Source organism: Populus alba, chromosome 6, assembly GCF_005239225.2.
Source record: "Populus alba chromosome 6, ASM523922v2, whole genome shotgun sequence".
In the NCBI taxonomy this organism is placed as follows: Eukaryota; Viridiplantae; Streptophyta; class Magnoliopsida; order Malpighiales; family Salicaceae; genus Populus; species Populus alba.
Genome location: NC_133289.1, coordinates 19,741,539 through 19,760,917, shown reverse-complemented (window position 1 = coordinate 19,760,917; position 19,379 = coordinate 19,741,539). Strand labels below are relative to the sequence as shown.

The window sequence follows — 19,379 nt, the reverse complement described above, 5'->3', positions numbered from 1 at the left end:
ACATTAAGCAAGATTGAATCATCCTGCTGATTATTATCCATGAGCTCCAACTAGGGACTCTCCAGGCCATACACCATGAAATCCACCATGTCCTTGGGGATCCTAGTACCATTTTCCTAATACACAACAGTTCCAGCAAGTTCTCGAACCGGAACAGAAATACCATCGCCAAGTATTCCTGATCCCCAGTGAGAATATTCAAACCACAGATCCATCATATGTGATTCGAGTTGATTCTAAAGAGCTGTCAGTTTACTATGCCAAGGATAATGATAACCTTGCTTTCAAGTCTTCCGCCAAGTTTGTATCTGTATCCCTAACTTACGAGACAGCAATTCACAAGGAGATGAGGCTACCTCCGAGTTTGCATAGCATAATTATTGGCAATTGTCACGGAAAAATAATCAAACTTGGCTGATTTTAATGAGCAAGACCAATACAGAAGCAAGACTGTAGGGAAGTCGATTTGGAATTCAATTATAATCAACTCGATCAGTGAAGATGGCAGTAACAAGATCGAATAGGAATATGATATCCAAAGTGAGGGCAGCCAAAATCAAGAAATTCTGAATTTTGAGATGAAGACACAAATAAAGTGGTCCAAAAAAAGATGCAGAAACAAAATGATTGCTGGCATGGCTGCACCTATACCAAATGCGCTCCGCACTATCCTAAACTTTGATTGCATACTTTCTCATCGGGAAGTACATCTCCCTCTTTTCCTCACGTTTTGTCTTCAAAGATGCCTGCAGCAAAACAAGTGGAAAACATAAATACCTTGTAAAAATTCTGTGTCCATGAATCAAACTAGACAATGAAATCAACAAATAATTTCTCAAGCTTTTTATAGCTTTTCATCATCAGATTGACCTTTCAATAATTAACCACATCAACAGCTTTGAAAGCAAGGAAGTGGGCAAGCTGCAAAATAGCTAGTAGCTATAGCGATCTGCTTATTACAAATTTACAAGACTTGAACCAAAAATTTGAACAATGTCATGGTTTCTGTAACTAACTAGATCACAGGCCTGCATTGATGTATATATTCTGGGGTTTAGTAAATTAAAATCCAGATGCTAAAAACAAGAACTTTTAACGAATTTTCAAGATGTACAAAATAAAACCAATTTGGATAAACTTTGAACATGAAACTAAAAAGAACATCAATAAGTAAACTGTAAATTCAATTAGCTCCAAACGTTTAACACCCTTAACTTCCAGTTAAAGTGAAACCTTACAGCTATCTAACTCAAATCCCACTACTCATATAGCACACCGCATCATTTTCTAAAATTTAACAAATTTACATCTAGTCACATTCTTATCCAATAATAATTTAGGCTCGATTTAATAGGTATACATTTTTTCTTAACCTTGCTTTGCTAAATGCAAAAGGTATCTAGTTTCTGAGATGCAAACTCAGATAACATAGGAACTAATCGGTATTGTTTAATCAAACAAAAACAACTTCAAATTAATTTTCATTTCAATAATCACGACCACAGTAAGACACACCAGGAAAACTATCTAGATCAACATTTTATTTTAAAATAACTATCAGCCAAAGGGTTGACACAGTAAATAAGCACAAAATTTCATTTGGCAAGTTGAGGAAGACTCGGTGATTAGGAAAAATTCTCCAAATGACATATATCAATCACAGTCATTTCCTAAGCATTTAGCTAATTATACTTAGTTGTTTTACAATTTCAATCAACTTAGAATTTAACATTCACTCATTTCCAAATTTATCACCGCAACAGGACATCAACTACCAGGCAAGTGCTAGCTAAACCAGAAAACTCTACAAAACAAGTATTACAAGCCAAAAAAAAAGTGCAAATATTAATTGGTAAGTGAAATAAAAACCTGGTGTTTTGTAAGATCTCCGAAAGACATATTTCAATCACAATCATTTCCTAAGAATTCACCATATTCATATCCGAGATTGCAGCAAACATATGGCTAACTATAGCTGTTTTACATATAAACGAAGTATAATTTATCTTTCACTTATTTCTTAATTTAGGACCACAACAAGACATGAACTACGAGGCAATGCTAGCTAGGCCATAAACAATTTACAAAACAAGGATCAGAGGCCAAAATATAAGAGTGAACATTGGTTAAATATTAATTGGCTATGCAGATATAGACCTGGTGTTTAGTAAGACGTCTGCGAATGGCACGAGTTTTCTTGGGACGGAGATCAAGAGGCAGAAACTTCTTATTCTTGTAAGCTTCCCTGAGTGCGGCTTTCTGTTTCTGTGATATCACAGTCAACACCTGCGCTATTGACAACCTCACCACCTTTCTGCACCCATTCATTTTATAAAATATAAATTATCACACACGAAATTTAACCACAACATAAAATCAATGAAGCAAACAGCAAAAATAGACAACAGAAGATGAGAGATGTAATTTACATCTTGGAGAGCTTGTTAGGGGCACCGCCAGTAACCTTGGCAACACGGAGGAGAGCGAGCTCTGCTTTGAGCTCCTTCAGCTGGGCCAGTAGCTCTGTCTTGGACTTTTCCCTCAACTCATGAACCTTTATCCTTGCTTTTTATGATTCCAGATAACAGCTCATTTAGCATACAACAATTAAATCAGTCAGGGGAAATAAAATGTACAAAGAGATGATTGCTTTTCTTACCCATTTTAAGGTGGTTGTAAGGCTCTGCCGCTGCTCCGTTGTGTTCCTTTCAGAAAACCCTAGCACGCAGGGAGATGGTCTTATTTGAGGATGCACAGATGGACATATAAAACGTACTATTTCTATGGGCTATTTAACTGTCGGCCAGGCCCAAGTACACGCTGTTCGGCCAATCCCAGGAAGACACTGTCTGATGTTGTTAGCATTTATTGGGCTGTTTCGGGGGCCCGTTGTATGTCTGTTCAAATGAACTCTTGTCACTCTTTTGTTCAAAGGTAAATTTCAATTATAAGGACCTCTCCGGTCCAAACCTTGTGATTGTTATTATTATTATTATTATTATCAGCCATCACTATTGTTATCTTTCCTACTCTCATCCACTAATATATCATATATGCATGTTTTACTAAATTATCCATCAAAATCTACTATAAAATCTCAAACAAGAATTCTATAGAAAATAAATAAAATCTCTTGTGTTGGAATGGTAGATTGAGGATATGATAAGTTTGTAGAGTTAAATTTATTTAAATCTTAATTTTTATCTAATTTTGGTGTTGATTTATAAAAATATAATTTGGGGTATTCTCGAATCACTTTCAAGGTTAAAATTATATTGAAAATCATTTTTACTAAAATTTGATATGGAATGTTAACATTTAAATAAATTATGAGTAAATGAAAAATAATTGATCTCAAATAACTCTAATTTAACATGTTTTTGTGAAATCCAAGATTATCTATCCCATATAGAAAATTAAAATAATTTTATTTTAGTTTGTATAATAAAAAGTTGAAGAGTTGTAAATTTTAATAAAACAATATGAGTTTAACCCCTTGTGCGCGCTCAACTTGTGCACAGATTCGGACCTGAGCTCGAGGTCTCGGGCATGGGGTTTTAAGTTTTTTTGAAAAATTTCAAACTGAATTTATTATAAAATAATTTTTTAATCCATAAAAAATTATTTTTTTTGCCGGTAATGAATACCCAGCCTGTGAATAAAAGGTTTTAATAGCCAATCTTTTTCATCCTCATGTATAGTTTTTTCAAAGGAAAAATGTCTGGACTTAAAGCAAAAATTGTTGGTTTTTTATTCCATTTTATGGCAGGTAAAACAAACATAATTAATTCTAGTAATTGTGAGGATTAGTTCTTCATCAGCCTTTATGTTTCTATGTTTCCTCAACAAATAAGAATCTTTGTTTTTTTAGTTTTAATTAATTATAAGTATCTCATATTATGCATGCTAGCTAGGTTTCAACTTAATTTACATATAAATTTGTTTTATATGTCTAAATTCTAAAATTACATTTAATAGGTTTTTTTGTTTAGCATTGATATTGCAGAGGAAGGAAACAAGTCCCTTCAACCATTAGTCCAAGACCTCAAGTGCAACTTGTTTAGTTTTTTCTTTGCATGATACATAGACTAAACAATTATCACAGTCTTTTTAATCTATAGCTCACGGAGTTGCATTCCGTTAGTATTCTTGAGAGGAATGGAGGGAGGGGGGAAATTGAAGCGAAAATAAAAGGTGTAAGAGCTGATTGGAACAAGAATGAAAGGTATGAGAGTTAAATGAAATTAAAAAAAAAACACTTAAATAAAATTGAGATAACATTGAATTTATAAAATTCTAGGTCAAATCAAGACTTACTCTTCTTTTAGGTTGGAACTCAATTTTTTTTTTTTTAGAGATAAGGAATAATATTATAGTTTCAATTTAGTTACTTTTTTTTTCTTTTTGTTTTTGATTATGAATATAGATGGTCTGAGTCAGTTTGAGCACATCTCGATTAATATTACGAACTCTGAAGTTAATAACCATATAAGTCTCCAGTGATCTTGAAGTTCATAGGACTCGAACTAGTGATCTTTAGAAAATAAATATAAAACTTGATCAGTTGATTGCACTTTCCTGAATTAATTTAATTAGTCGTTTCTTAAAAATACATGAGTATAGTGGTAATGTGTGAAAATTATAAAAAAAAAAAATATGAATTTTCAAGAATATTTTAACTTAGTTAAACTCTTAGCTAATGTACACATCCATTCGAACTATGATTTATAAGAAAAAATAACTCTTCATAAATACAAGGTGGCTTGATGCTGATATGAATACCACGAGGCAAGTGCTCCATGTCGTCCCCTTGAAATTACAACCGAAATTAATCGATTGCCTGTACAGTCTAGTGAATTGGGAGGATTAAAATAGAACAAAAAGCATGAACCATATTATGCAGATATGTTATATACATAAATATATTAACTGAAAGGGATTGAGAGCAACAAAGACCGCATAGCGCAGTGGATTAGCGCGTTTGACTTCGGATCAAAAGGTCGTGGGTTCGACTCCCACTGTGGTCGTTTGGTTTTTCTTCTTGCGACATGCCAGTTTTGCCATCATGACTTCACCCCATACCCATCTCCATCTGCAATGCCTCTTTGCTTAGCAGCAGCTACATTTGGGTTCTAGATTGGCAAGAGATTCAAGACACAGGCTTCCGAAAAGTAATACCAGGTTCCTACGGCCATGGTTTCTTGTTTGGCAAAGCTCAGCGTCTCGAAATTCTTTAGGTAGTGTGGCAGGCTATTCGAAAAGTAAAACTTATTTGTTTTTATGTTATAAAAATATTTTTTCAAAAAAATTAAATATTTTTATTTTTTTATTAATTTTAAATTAATATGTTTTAAATGTTTTTAAATCGTTTTGATATGTTAATGTCAAAAATAATTTTTTTAAAAAAATCATTAACATAAATTTTAATATGAAAAATTATTTAAAAAACAACAATTATAATACGAAATAAACTCTAAGAAAATAAAAGATTTTTCAGAGCTCTAAGAATGTAGCACCAAAAATACAAGAGGTGGAGCTGATGGTTATTTTGTGAAAGAGCATCGAATTAATAAAACCAGTTAAAATTTGTTTTTCTATGTTTCTTTCTCCAAAAACACTGACAGTATCGAGTCGAACTATTATTATTCATCAGCACCATGAGCGAATTTTCCATGGCATATGAATACATGTTATCCATATTTCCTACTGGGGGGCTTGAGTTATTTGCAAAAATTCATTTTAGTCAATGACATTTTCAACAATTTATTTTAGCCCCTGCATTTTATTTTTATTACATTGTAGTACTTGTTTAAAAAATTGATCCTCTAGTTTTTCATTACAAGTAGCTTAGGCCCTAAATCAGAAATGTTTTTACAGTAAAACCCCGGTATGTAAAGTTCATTTTAATAAATATAAGTAAACCTCATCAAATTTTAGTCGACCAGATTTAAAAACAAATAAATTAAAAAATAATAATGAACTTGCCTATAGCATTCGACAAGCTTGTTCCACCCTCACAGTGAAACAAGAATTTGGCCGTTGAACATTACACTAAACAAGGACTTGTCCGGTGCAATGTATGTCCTCAATAGAATTCCAGTTCAAAGAGCCGATTACGTCTTTGTTGGATAAGTTATGAGTTTGCTGATGCTTCTGATAGCAAAGTTACCAGCCTTTCAGCTGATTTGAGTGTAATCCGAGCGAAAAACATGTCAAGAAGTAAGGGAAGTGGATGTGAAGGAGCAGATAATGAAAATCGGTAATCTACAGGCAAACTAAACAACTCAGTCAAGGAATTTTCCAGTAAAACCATACAAGGATATGCAATATGATCAAATCCAAAGAACACAAATTCTGATTTTCAAGATAAAAAAACTAAATAAGTACTCCAACAAGAATTAAGAAATAAAAAGGTTGCCTCAGCATGGGCTGCAACTATATCAAACGCGCCACAGAATACCCTATACTTTGATTGCATATTTTCTAATTGGGAAGTAAATTTCCCTCTTCTTCTCACGTTCTGTCTTCAAAGATGCCTGCAGCAAAACAAGTGGAAAACAAAATATAAGTAAAACCCCTTAAGAATTCTGCATTCATAATAATAAAACCAGACAGATAAAATAAATAGATGTCTAGATGATGTCTCCTCAACATTCTATAGGTTGGAGTTATCATTATATGTTAATTGAACTTCGAAAAACAAACCACATTAACAGCGCCAATGAAAGTAAGTGGGCACAACAGCCAATGACAATAACAATTTATTCATTGCAGGACTTGAACACACAAAAACTCAAAATGTAATTATCCAATAAAGTTTCTAGTCCATTTGCTAGATATCCAGTTTTTTTATAGATTAGCTTCACTAAATACTAAATTCAAAATGCACTTGATCTCTGAGAGACTAAGACGCATGCTAAAATAACATAGTAACCAATGAGTGTTGTTTAATTATACACAATGACTTAAAATATACTTTTTAGTTTACTAAATTGCAACCACAACAAGACATGCACCAAGCAGAACTATCAAAAGAAGCATATTTTTAAAACAAGAACTATAGGCAAGACAGTGACAAAGTAATTATTCACTAAAATTTTCATTTGAGAATGTGAATAAAGACCAGGTGCTTTGTAACATGTCTCCAAATGATATATTTCAATCACAGCTATTTTTTGTTTTTAAGATTTCACCATATTCAAACAAGCAAATGCAACAAACATGTAGCTACTTACAGACAAATTAGACTTCATCCTTCACTCATTTCCTAGATTAGACAGAAACAAGACAAAAACTACCAGGCATTGCTAGCTAAACAGGAAAATTCTACAAAACAAGCATTACAAACCAAAACACAGAGTGTACATTTGGTATATATATAACTGGCAGGTTAAATGAAGACCTGATGTTTAGTAAGACGTCTGCGAATGGCACGGGTTTTCTTGGGACGAAGATCAAGAGGCAGAAACTTCTTATTCTTGTAAGCTTCCCTGAGTGCGGATTTCTGTTTCTGTGATATCACCGTCAACACCTGCGCTATTGACAACCTCACCACCTTTCTGCAACCATTCATTTTATAAATTATAGATAAAAAAGAAGCACAATATAAAAATCACTTAACCGCAACAAAAACAAGAAGAGAGACAATTTACATCTTGGAGAGCTTGTTTGGGGCACCCCCAGTAACCTTAGCAACACGGAGGAGGGCTAGCTCTGCCTTGAGCTCCTTCAACTGGGCTAGGAGCTCTGTCTTGGACTTTTCCCTCAACTCATGAACCCTTATCCTTGCTTTTTATGATACCAAATAACAATTCATTTAGCATACAGCAATTGAATCAGTCAGAGGAAATAACATGTACAAAAGAGGATTGCTTTTCTTACCCATTTTAAGGTTGTTGTGAGGCTCCGCTTCAGCTTCTGCTGCTCAGTTGGGCAACTCTTTCAAAACCCTAGAAGTGGAGACTCCCTCTTATTTGATGATCCAAAGGCGAGAGAGAGACAAATGGACGCACTATTTCTAATGGGCTATTTAGTACTTTGGGCCAATTTCAAGTAGACACTGTCCAGTGTCGCTCTCGTTTTTATTGGGCTGTCTCATGGGCCTGATGCATTGTGTCATGCGTTTATTTCAATGGTCGTTGACAGCCCAAATTAGTCCCTCTTTTTTTCATTTTCCATTATTAATTTAATACGATGTTTACTATCAATTAAATTTATATAAGAAAACTCTTCAGCAAAGATAATAATAAAAAAAATCAAACCCCGTTTACAAACGCACGCGAAAAGAGTGATTGAAACTGAGTTTTATTTTTTTATATAAATAAATTGTTTAAATATTTTTAAATCATTTTAATATATTAATATTATATTAATACTTAAAAAAAAAAACAATTTAAAAAACTACCTCCAACATTTCCAACACCTTTAAAAAACAAACAGGAAAGAATCGTACTAGCCTGATCGCATGAACTGTTCTGGCTTCTCCGGTGATAGAATTAAACCAGTAATGCTTAATGCTTAAGACAACTCAACAGTCAACACCACCACCTCTTCTTCCATTTCCAATTCCCACGCCGTAATGATGAAACAATTACACAAACAAACCTGCGTGAATCACAGGAGAGAAGATGAAATCCCAACTTCAACTCAATCTTACTCACCTAAGACACTAAAACACCCTAGATCCATTCCTTATATCTTCAAAGAACAACGCTTTCTTTTCATTCTTGTTGGCATTTTAATTGGTTCTGCTTTCTTCATTTTCCAGCCCACTCTCTCCCGCCTTAATCCATCTACCCATTCTTCTATCCCCACTTCAATTTATCATCGCCACCAAGATTCCTCATCCGGGTCCTCGGGGTTTGCCTCAAAGGGATCGTTTCCAGGCCGGATCCCAGCTGCGATCGGGAGGAAGAGGCTGCGTATTGTGGTTACTGGTGGGGCTGGATTTGTTGGGAGTCACTTGGTGGATAAATTGATCTCGCGGGGTGATGAGGTTATTGTGATTGATAATTTTTTTACTGGGAGGAAAGATAATTTGGTTCATTTGTTTGGGAATCCGAGGTTTGAATTGATTAGACATGATGTTGTTGACCCTATTTTGTTAGAAGTTGATCAGATCTATCACTTGGCTTGTCCTGCTTCTCCGGTTCATTATAAGTACAATCCTGTCAAAACTATTATATCCTTTTTCTTTTTTAAATGAAGTTGTTATGATTTCTGAATCATCATCAATGTTGTTAATTATGTGATTTGTTTCTGTGTTTTTGGAATTTTTGGATCCTTGACTGTGAATTGTTTGCTTACAAGACGAATGTGATGGGCACACTTAATATGTTGGGTTTGGCAAAGAGGGTAGGGGCGAGGTTTTTGTTAACGAGTACGAGTGAGGTTTATGGTGATCCACTTGAGCATCCGCAGAAGGAGACTTATTGGGGAAATGTGAATCCAATAGGTCAGATGTTAGTTAGAAACATCTGTTTGTTTGTTTCATTGATGCAACAATGTTCTGTTCTTGTTATTGATTGGTTATGCTTTGAAATTGTTTAGGTGAGAGGAGTTGCTATGATGAAGGAAAACGGACTGCAGAAACATTAGCCATGGATTATAATCGAGGTGCAGATGTTGAGGTAATTGTTTCTGATATATAACTAGATTACACGCTATCATGGCTTGCTTATTTTGTTAATAGGATCTTTGGGTATTTGAAATTTGCTTGATAGTATTTGAATTTCAGTTGTCTTTACTCAGTGTTTCTTGATAGATATGCTCCTTGAGATACAATGTAATGGAGGATCAGTAATTGCTGGTCGCAGTTAAAATGCCAGTGATGAAATGTCATGCTTTTGTGCGTATATCCAATAAGTAGATATATGTGTATTTTAGACAATCTGTAGACAATTTAAGTGTGAATTAAGTTGGATCAGACCTTATATATCTGGTAAAATAGAGGTTATTGTTAATTAATCTCTCCTTTTAAGCATATAGTGTTTGAGAATGGCCCACGATCAATTGGCCAGGCCCTGGAATTGTTGCATGACTTTTACCTTTTTGAAGGCATTAATAATTTGATTTAGCTTCGTTATGTTTGGAGCAAGTGTTTTCTTTATAAAGAAATCATGTAATGCACTTGTGTCAAAGGCAATATAAGTGTCTCTGCTACTGCACATGGTTTTCAGGAATCGTTTATTCATTGTTCTTCTAAAAAATAACTGAAAAGTTTCGACATGAATCTCATGTCTTTGCAAAAAGTATATGCTATGGCTTCTTCAAAAATGTACTAAACTCTGCTTGTACTGGTCATTTATCTTCTGAAAAATATTGGAATACAAAGAATGAACGCAAGCAATTAAATTTATTGTAGAATTGACTGGCAGAATGGTATTTCTTTTTTTCTGACAGTTTCAGCATTCTACCAGTCCATCTGTGTTATTTCCATTATTATTATTGTTGAATAGTTGATTTGTATGGGTAGGTTGGGGGGGGGGATTTTCTTCCTATCCACTTGAATTTGCATGCTCAAACTGTTATCAATTTAATTCTACATTGTGTGCTTAATTTTCGCGTTCTACAATGCCTAAACAGTTGCATGAAATGCAGAAATTGCCAAAGCCACATTGTGTAGGGTAGGAGAGTTGTAATATCACATATCCCTTCATTTTGTCATTGTTGAGCTAGTGGTCCAAGATTTACCCATTCTTATTTTATGCAAAGTCTTCGAACTTGCTTACATTCTTTTTTAATTCCTTAAAAGATTAGTTGATTTGATTAGCTGCCCTTGGGCTTTGCTCCATGTAGTGAAGGGGTGGGTGGTATGGACCAGGTTTTAGGTTAATACTCAGTATCATACCAATTGAAATAATTGAATTTGGTGTGTAGAGATTAAATTTTTCTTTAACTACTTAAACATCAGTAAATTTTATGAGCTACCCCTTGGGCATGGCCCAGGCAGTAAAGGGGTGGGTGAGATTGGTTAAGGTCTTTGGTTAAAATCATACCAATTTAAATAAATGGATTCAGTTTCTAGAAAATGATGAATCATTGCAGCACTATAAAATAATTCATTGTAACTTGTGGATTAAAAACAACTGCCTTGTTTGTATAATCAGTATGCACAAAAGTGGCCAGTCTATTTCAGCTGTCTCAGTTGCAGCAGCTTGGGCTCAAAAAAAGCTTTGTACCCATTTTTTATCTGATCAGCTGGCGAATATCTCTAATTATTTGATGCATAGAATGTAAATTTTTTAAGCCTTTTGTGTTGTCTGTGCTATACTAGGTTTATATGATGTAAACTTTGTCAATTAAACTGGAAAGATTTTTTCATATGAAGGTTACTGTTGTTCTCTATCCTGCAATCGCTTCTCTTGCATATGTGTTCAGTTAACCTGTGGGAAATGGGCTAATGATGGCTCTTGCTGTTGGCAGGTGCGTATTGCTCGCATTTTTAATACGTACGGGCCTCGCATGTGCTTGGATGATGGGCGTGTTGTCAGTAATTTTGTTGCTCAGGTATTATTCTCCATTTTTAGGCATTGATGTCAGCAATGGACTTCCATTTGGATTTTGGGATATCTAATTGGAGGTTTACTTTCTAGAAGCTTCCTTAACTATTTGAACTATGTTTGCAGGCCATCCGCAAACAACCAATGACTGTATATGGTGATGGGAAACAAACTAGGAGCTTCCAATATGTTTCTGATCTGGTATGGCATCATTATCCATAAATTCATTATCCTGGCTTTTCCACGTAAAGCTTCTCTGGATGCCTAGCGACTTTGTACCCTTGCTAGCTGGCCTGAAAGCTGTATGACCTTTGAGCTCCTCTATCTCAATGCAGACTACTAAAATCACCTTTGTAGTTATTCACGGCCACTAATCAGTCAAGTGGCTGCATAAGGCTTTGAAAAAGAAGATGCCAGAAGTGATAATTCTTTTTTTTTTTTTAAGACAAACAGAGAATAACCGCAAATGCAGAGGATATCCTGAACATTGGATGTGTTTTGGGGCCATGTTTAAGCTCTAAAAAGTTGATGTGATAAGGTATGTTAAAAGACTTTTCCATTTACAGGTTGATGGGCTGGTGGCACTAATGGAAGGCGAGCATGTGGGACCTTTCAACCTTGGCAATCCAGGAGAGTTCACTATGCTAGAGCTCGCAGAGGTTTGTCTTCAAATTTTATAGTCATCTTATTTTTAAAGAAAGGCATGGATTCCTTTTCCGAGTGTGTTGCATAAGAGTGTGTGTGTCTATGCGTGCATGCTTAAGGAGATAGAGATAGAGAGAGATGGAAACTCCTAGTTTATGTTGGCACACTCAATTTTCCCCCTTATCTCGAAGGTTGTCAAAGAGACTATTGATTCAAGTGCAACAATAGAATTCAGACCCAACACTGCTGATGATCCACATAAGAGGAAACCAGATATCAGCAAAGCAAAGGAGTTGCTGAACTGGGAGCCAAAGATCTCCTTGAGAGAAGGATTGCCTCTCATGGTGAATGACTTCCGGAGTCGCATTTTGGAAGGAGATGAAGGGAGAGGGCTTTAAATAAAATGACGGCAGAACTACAACGTATAGTGTAAAGACCTTATCCATATCATTCATTTAGTAGGTATCTTCCATAATCCATGGTTACATGGAAATTATAGCTAGGTGCCACTATAGCAGGAAAATATGCATGTTGCTTATGAATAGTTTAGTTTTTCATTTGCAATTTTTTGAATACCGTTTTTATACTGCATTCCTAGTCTTGACCACTCTTGAAAGGCTTGTATTAAATAGTAAGTTTTGGTGTGGAATAACACAGCGATGAAGGAATATTGTGTCGTGATCCGGCCATCCTGTTCTCTGTTCACGTCAAAATGCTGGTCTTTACTTAATATCAAGCAATTAGTTAATTACTAAGAAAAGGATTTTTTTTTACTTGTAATAAGTAAATATCTTTACTTAATAGTTTGTAATTATCTAGTTATTACAAGTGAATAATATTTATTTTTCTTTAAGATATGTAATTTCATTATAATATTAATAACTGGCATAATTATGAAATAATTAATTAAAAGAATGACCGATAAAAAAGAGTTATTACAGTACAATAAATAAAAGTACTTAATTTATGATTGTAGTGCTTTTAAATAGTCATAGAAATCACCTACATTTTATACACCACTTTTTGTTCCTTGTCACGGTCATTTTTAAATTTTTTTTTTTTAAAAAAAAAAATTAAACTAATATTTTTGGTATTATTTTATCAATTTAATATACTAATAAAAAAATATTTTAATATATTTTCAAATAAAAAATATTTTAAAAAACAAATATTCATCTTATAAAAATCACACTCTGCGATAAGGTCAGGCTCACCACTGACAGCATCGGACTTGTTTTATCTGTGGGAATCATGACACCGCCACTAATTGACAATATGATTGCTACATCCTTGAGACTCATTTTCCAGACGCAAACTCATCTTTTCTCAGCAACTTTTTTGCCGACCCAAATTGTGCAATCTTGAAAAGATGTGTTGGCGAATGCTTTTCTTTTTCGGAAGATAAAAAAATATGGGATCGGAGTTCGTGGTCATGGTCATAACTCGGGACACTCGGGTCGGGGACCAATGACCATGAGATAGAAAGAACGAGTAAAGGTGACCGTGCCCGGCTTTTCAACTATTTTTTTTACTTTCCATCTTTCTTTCTTCCAACGAATCAAATCATTCATTCATGAGTAGTAGCAAGTAGTAGATTTTTATCTAAAAAGCTTGAAGGCCTCCTCCGAATATTATCCATCTGCGCAAGCTTCAAGCCATGTACAGTTATTGCTTAGGTACAACAATGGACCCAGAGCTCAGAGGTTGTCCCAATGTCAGAGCCATCGGAGCCCCCCTTGCTTTCTCTAATCTGGTGACGGCTTAGCTTGATCATCGAAGCCCCAAACCATTTGACCTTTCAGAACGTTCTTCGTGTACTCTTTTGTATAGTAACAGCTACTGAGGAGCTGGGAATTAAAGATGAAGAAAAGGAAAGTTAACAAAAGGTGTTGAAGGGCCCCCCTACTATTTTCCACTAGAAAAAATAAAACGCCCTACATCTTCAGGCACTCGGTGACAAAAGAGTTAGGCAATTAGAAGAGGGTAGGTTGACGTATACATGTCAAATAACCGATTTAAATTATTAGAATAATTTATATTAGTTTTTAATATAATTTTTCAAATAAAAACTTGGATTTGAAATTAAATTTATATTATTTTATGTTTAATTCTTATTAAATAAATAGATATAATAAGATTTAAATTCAAAATTATTTTATTATCAAGACTCTAGTATCATATCAAAAACTAATTTTACTTAAAATCTTAAAAATTTTAAGATAGAATATATTATTTTTTAATAAAAAATAAAAAAATAATTATTATTATCTTTGAGTCGGAAGGAGAGGGGAAAACATGATGAAAGCCATACACAAGCATCCGATTCCATGAGGCTGAGAAGGAGAATTTGAGTTAATGGAGGATAAAGAAAGTTACTTTGTGTCTCATCCATCCACAGGAAAGAAAATTCGAAATGGTTTCCTCTATCTGGCAGCATATGTTCCATCAGAATCTTATTAATAATGTTCTCATCATGATTATTCGAAGCCTTTTCTTTTCCCTCGGTATCTTTGTTCCGAAGGGACACACCTGAGCCTGGCCAGCTGCCTTTCGCCGGTAACTTCTACTGATGTTCGTGCACATTAGGCTTTTATTCACTGCTGTGCTGATTTTATGAGCAGCAAACTAAGAAGTAAATTTGTTGTTCATAATAAGAGTTTGGTAGCATGACTGATTATGGTTATTTTTTAAAATAATTTTATATATAAAAATATATGTTAATTATATTTTTTTATTTTTTTAAAATTATTTTTAACGTCAGCATATCAAAATAATTTAAAAACATATTAATTTAAAATTAATAAAAAAAATTTTAATTTTTTTAAAAAAACTTTTAAAACATATAAACAAACAGGTAGTTAACTAGATACCTAATAGATTACTCGCCCAGCAATTCTTGATGCAGATAGAGACTGATTCAAAGTCTTAACATTTATAGGGCTTATAATAAATATACACAGAAACGAGAAGATATCAATTACCATAGATTTTAATTTGTTCTCCTAAGATTTATGAGGTTTATCTCACAATCTTGATTTATACCAATCAGCAACCACAACTCTCATGAGAGACACCACAGAAGGCCAAATTTAGCCATCGAGGCAGGCCACATGCACCGTGACCAGCATCACTTTTTGCACGCGCCAACCAAAACTACACTACCCGTAAACTACAACCCTCTTGTATTTGTTTCAGAATCCAATTTGATCTCTGATCCCTAATTATTTTAAATCAACAAAATTTAAATATATTTTCATAATTCGAGCATCAACCGAGCACTGGACCTTTCCCTAACATTGCGAGGCACTTATATCTAGGCATCTAAAGTAAATAATTAAGTCAATTTTAAAAAAACATGGGAGGATCAATTTTTTTTAAAAAAAGAACGTGCATCAAAAAATAAAAAAGACAAAAATACCCAACCTTTAAAGGTATAAAAATAAAGGGGCTCAAAATTTATCAATGTCTCAAATTCAGTACTCAAAACTTTAATTGTCAAAAACCAATAACAATAAATTTTATTTTGCAAAATTAAGTACCATGCAAGCATTGAAATATTTCCTCAACATCTCAAGGTTTATATCTGTTAATTGACAAGACAAAACAACCCGCAAAGATATTGCCCACATAATTGCAATGCTAGAGGGACAAAATAAAAATAAATTAAAGGGTCAAAATATAAATAAACAAAAAAAAATATCTTGTATTATTGATGTAAATCACAATGCATAATAAGTAGACGTGCAGTAATTCCTCCCTCAGTTTTAGTTTTTTTTTTTTAATTTCTCTTCATTGTTCATCTTAGTCCATTTAATAAAAAATAAAAAAACATGTTTTAATAAAACAAATATGATAAGTTTACCATGCAATTAATTGCATCAAAGTAATCATAGTAAATCAGGATGTTTCTGCTAGTTGTTTTATTCATATATATATATATATTTTTTTTTAAATTTATTTTTAATATTAATATATCAAAATGATTAAAAAATATTTAAAAATTAATTTATATTCCTGCCTATCATTTGATCTTTACAGTTACACCTCCTCATAAAATCCTAGATTTTAATTGTCTGCCAAGTCATCCTCTTGGCTACCATGTCCATCTCTTATTTTTATCACCATGTCCATGCATTTTGATAGAGGAGAGGAAAGTACGACATCGTTTTATCTGCAAATAGTTTAACAACTAAAATTTATAATAAACACTAATCAAGTGGGCCTTCTCTCTGTTTTTTTTTTTCTTTTTAAGAAAATATTCCTTCAATAAATTTTTAGCCCAGCTGTTGCTCAGTATTCTGCCGTTGCTCTGACCCATTCGACCCTTTGTATTGTTCCTTTCCGAAAATTGAATTCATAGGCTACTTCCCGCGAACAATTTATTAATTAGCCATTAAAACTGTAGGCCATGCCCAGCAGGCCAACAGACTATACATTAATTTACACTAATAAAATAGTTTTGTTTAAATCATAATGTTATAGTGAAGACAACACATTTTGTGTACATTTCCTCTGAGCTCTCTGCTTATCAAGTGATTAGCTCTGAGATTTCTGTCGGCTCCATTGACGCCACAGACAAGATTCTTCTAGGATTAAAAATGGATCTGGGATCTCCTGGCCTTGTTAATCTTCTGCTTAAACCGTAAGAGTTCTTGATGAAAACACAATAACCAAGAAGAGTGATTTTGTGACAGGGAAATTGCACTGCCATTGGAGAACCTAAAATATATTACTAAAAAAAAAAAAAAAAGATGCCTCTTTTTCATCCATTAGAACCGCAGAAAAGAGGTGGTTACATCTCATTTTCATCCATTAAAGATCACTTATTTTCTGTTCTGTCCTCCAAGGAATAGAAATGTTGCAGCAGCAGCAGCCCATGCATTGATCCTTTTATCTTCCTCGTTCCTTTTACAGTTTACAGTATGGTTAATTGTCTAGTAAATTAATGCAGTCCTGTAATATCGTTAAGATTGGAGTCTAGCTCTTTAAGATTGGAGGCTAGCTCTTATGGCTGTGTCGTGGGTCCTCTGTGTCATTATCAAAACTACTGGAGATACAACCCTGTGTTGAGGGCATGTGTGTGATGGATCAATTTCAAACTAGTAGTGTCTGTTTCTGCTGCACGGATCATTTTTCTCCACTCGATATGTTATGGGGTGAACTTTCTGTAAGGATTTCTGTTTGATTAGGAGTTCTCATGTTTATCACAAAAATAAAAATAAAAAACAAATCATTTGACACTTCATGATGTGGCAATTGGTTATTAGTACACGAGAGTTGCAGCAAGTGTAGAAACTCCTCTACTTGATCCATACTGCTTTAGTATTATATAATTAATCCTGTACAATCTAGCTAGTAAAATTGTGATTCTTTTGTTACTCTCCCTCTCTGTCCAAATCGTTCAAGTTGTTCAAGCATAAAAGCAGAACAAACAACCTTCTTTAAGAAGTTCTTCGCGCTCTCTCTCTCTCTCTCAAAAATGCAGATTCTCTAAACCACTAACTAGGTCATACAATCTTATCAACATTCAAGGATGAAGAAAATAGATGTGTTCTGTGCGTCTCAAGCTTCAACAGCCATATGCATGAGCATGGATCAACCTTCCTCCTCCTCCACCAATCAACTTGGTGGCCGGACCCTTGATCGCTACAACCCCATCATCAGAGACCAAAAAAGAATCCCAAGGACTCTCCCTTTAGCTCCTTGTACTTCTCAACCACCCCCGATCAACCCCGTCCCCTACCAGCTACTTCACAAGAGCAAAAAAAGCACTTCAAAGAATAAAGCCAGTGATCAAAGTAGCAACAAGAGGTCGAACTCTACAAAACCAAAACCAAAACCAAATGATCAAAAGACCAAGAAAATCTCATTCAAGCCAACTGATATTGATGATGATAAGAAGAGGACCACTTATCTCAATGCCCCAAAAGATATAGTTAGAAGGAGCTGGGCTAAGCCTGGTGATTTTATTACCCCTCCTGGCTCGTCTAGATATCTTTTGGGTGACACAGCTTTCTTTGATGGCTTAGCAGATTATGATCCGGTTTTAGCACCGCTAGCTCCTGTGGAATCCAACAGGAATACTCAAGCTTTAAGTAAAGACGAATCTACTGCTTCAAAACCATCTTCTTCTTCATCTTCAAACCCGAATCAGGTTTGCACTAAACTTTGGTTAAGCTTAATATTTTCTTGTAACATCAATAAGTAGTAAAACCCTTCAAGTTTTAATTAGCTGTATCCTGAATGGATTGGATTTCAGGTTGTGGTTTTGAGAGTGTCACTACACTGCAGAGGCTGCGAAGGAAAAGTGAGGAAACATCTATCCAGGATGGAAGGTATGCCCATGTGACATGAATTAATGACTTGACATCCAATTTTATCTCATCTTTGTCTCTTTCTCTTTCAGACGTTATTATTTCTCAGAAAGTGTCTCCATACTCTCTCTGTCTTCTATTCCAAAAACACCCTAATTTGTTTTCTTTTATGTATTCGTGGCAAACACCAATCAGAGAGAAAGAAAGAGAGGGAGGGAGGTCATTAACTTGATTTAACTTATTAGGAGTACTCTGTTTCAAAGAAATTTTATATGAGGTCCTGTACTAGCCAACAGGTTACATATGGGGTCAAATTACTAGCCCAGGACTGTGCGTTTCGTTCAGCCAAATCAACAGTCATGTCTTCGTTTGGATTCCAATATCAATTATGGTTTTTACTCTGAAAGATGGCTTTTGGATCGTTAAATTAGAACTAGGTGATAGTTTATTCAGATTAAGGTGTTTTGATTTACATCGGCATTGATCACGTGTGCACACACAGGTGTGACGTCTTTCAGCATAGATTTTGCAGCCAAGAAGGTGACAATTGTTGGAGATGTAACCCCTTTAGGTGTCCTGGCGAGTGTGTCAAAGATAAAGAGCGCTCAGTTCTGGTCGTCCACAGCCCCGGCCGCTGCCTCAAATAACACAGAAGTGAGCAAGAGATAATACTCTCGAAAGGGTGTGTGAGCGAAAATTGGCTATCTAAGTGTGTGATTAGATGCTTAATTTTAGTGTAAATGCAAGACTTAGCATGAGTAGCTGGACCCGAATCTTTTTTTTCTTTGAAGTTAGTGAAGATCACTTTTCAAGATATATTCCCGGGCCTGATTTGTTCCTGCATGGTCAGGAAAAAAAAATGGAGTTTTTATGGCAATATTGGAATAAACTAAAAAAACTTCTCAGCTATGCTCACAAA

General features: G+C 34.6%; 4 protein-coding genes and 1 non-coding gene across 5 annotated transcripts; 3 read left to right on the top strand and 2 right to left on the bottom strand.

The window, feature by feature from the left end:
• Nucleotides 1-441: 441 nt before the first annotated feature.
• Nucleotides 442-2,763, bottom strand: LOC118030613 (large ribosomal subunit protein uL29). Its single transcript, XM_035034788.2, has 4 exons — nucleotides 2,660-2,763; nucleotides 2,430-2,565; nucleotides 2,158-2,314; nucleotides 442-746 (listed from the first exon to the last, which is right to left on the bottom strand). The coding sequence occupies exons 1-4, from the start codon at nucleotides 2,661-2,663 to the stop codon at nucleotides 672-674; spliced, it is 372 nt and encodes a 123-aa protein (XP_034890679.1). The 5' UTR covers nucleotides 2,664-2,763; the 3' UTR covers nucleotides 442-671.
• A 2,190-nt stretch (nucleotides 2,764-4,953) lies between these two features.
• On the top strand, nucleotides 4,954-5,027 carry TRNAR-UCG (transfer RNA arginine (anticodon UCG)). The gene has a single exon. It is a non-coding gene; the product is annotated as a tRNA-Arg (tRNA).
• Nucleotides 5,028-6,296: 1,269 nt separating this feature from the next.
• Nucleotides 6,297-8,036, bottom strand: LOC118030614 (large ribosomal subunit protein uL29y). The gene is made up of 4 exons (XM_035034789.2): nucleotides 7,882-8,036; nucleotides 7,653-7,788; nucleotides 7,403-7,559; nucleotides 6,297-6,536 (listed from the first exon to the last, which is right to left on the bottom strand). The coding sequence occupies exons 1-4, from the start codon at nucleotides 7,883-7,885 to the stop codon at nucleotides 6,462-6,464; spliced, it is 372 nt and encodes a 123-aa protein (XP_034890680.1). The 5' UTR covers nucleotides 7,886-8,036; the 3' UTR covers nucleotides 6,297-6,461.
• A 373-nt stretch (nucleotides 8,037-8,409) lies between these two features.
• LOC118030599 (UDP-glucuronic acid decarboxylase 1) lies at nucleotides 8,410-12,827 on the top strand. The gene is made up of 7 exons (XM_035034771.2): nucleotides 8,410-9,181; nucleotides 9,307-9,454; nucleotides 9,550-9,629; nucleotides 11,425-11,508; nucleotides 11,628-11,702; nucleotides 12,068-12,160; nucleotides 12,338-12,827. Exons 1-7 carry the CDS (start codon nucleotides 8,579-8,581, stop codon nucleotides 12,542-12,544), a joined length of 1,290 nt encoding a protein of 429 aa, XP_034890662.1. The 5' UTR covers nucleotides 8,410-8,578; the 3' UTR covers nucleotides 12,545-12,827.
• Nucleotides 12,828-17,449: 4,622 nt separating this feature from the next.
• On the top strand, nucleotides 17,450-19,379 carry LOC118030605 (protein SODIUM POTASSIUM ROOT DEFECTIVE 2). Its single transcript, XM_035034781.2, has 3 exons — nucleotides 17,450-18,300; nucleotides 18,406-18,481; nucleotides 18,963-19,379. Exons 1-3 carry the CDS (start codon nucleotides 17,680-17,682, stop codon nucleotides 19,127-19,129), a joined length of 864 nt encoding a protein of 287 aa, XP_034890672.1. The 5' UTR covers nucleotides 17,450-17,679; the 3' UTR covers nucleotides 19,130-19,379.

Excerpts from the sequence above, each read along its gene's own strand:
- LOC118030613 (XM_035034788.2), bottom strand. Across the intron at positions 2,315-2,429 it reads CCTAACAAGCTCTCCAAGAT|AAAGGTGGTGAGGTTGTCAA; the intron begins GTAAATTACATC and ends GAATGGGTGCAG. Across the intron at positions 747-2,157 it reads GACGTCTTACTAAACACCAG|GCATCTTTGAAGACAAAACG; the intron begins GTCTATATCTGC and ends GTTTTGCTGCAG.
- LOC118030605 (XM_035034781.2), top strand. The coding sequence starts at position 17,680 with ATGAAGAAAATAGATGTGTTCTGTGCGTCTCAAGCTTCAACAGCCATA. Across the intron at positions 18,301-18,405 it reads CATCTTCAAACCCGAATCAG|GTTGTGGTTTTGAGAGTGTC; the intron begins GTTTGCACTAAA and ends ATTGGATTTCAG. Across the intron at positions 18,482-18,962 it reads ACATCTATCCAGGATGGAAG|GTGTGACGTCTTTCAGCATA; the intron begins GTATGCCCATGT and ends GTGCACACACAG.
- LOC118030599 (XM_035034771.2), top strand. The coding sequence starts at position 8,579 with ATGATGAAACAATTACACAAACAAACCTGCGTGAATCACAGGAGAGAA. Across the intron at positions 9,630-11,424 it reads ATCGAGGTGCAGATGTTGAG|GTGCGTATTGCTCGCATTTT; the intron begins GTAATTGTTTCT and ends TGCTGTTGGCAG. Across the intron at positions 12,161-12,337 it reads CTATGCTAGAGCTCGCAGAG|GTTGTCAAAGAGACTATTGA; the intron begins GTTTGTCTTCAA and ends CTTATCTCGAAG.
- LOC118030614 (XM_035034789.2), bottom strand. Across the intron at positions 7,560-7,652 it reads CCAAACAAGCTCTCCAAGAT|AAAGGTGGTGAGGTTGTCAA; the intron begins GTAAATTGTCTC and ends GAATGGTTGCAG. Across the intron at positions 6,537-7,402 it reads GACGTCTTACTAAACATCAG|GCATCTTTGAAGACAGAACG; the intron begins GTCTTCATTTAA and ends GTTTTGCTGCAG.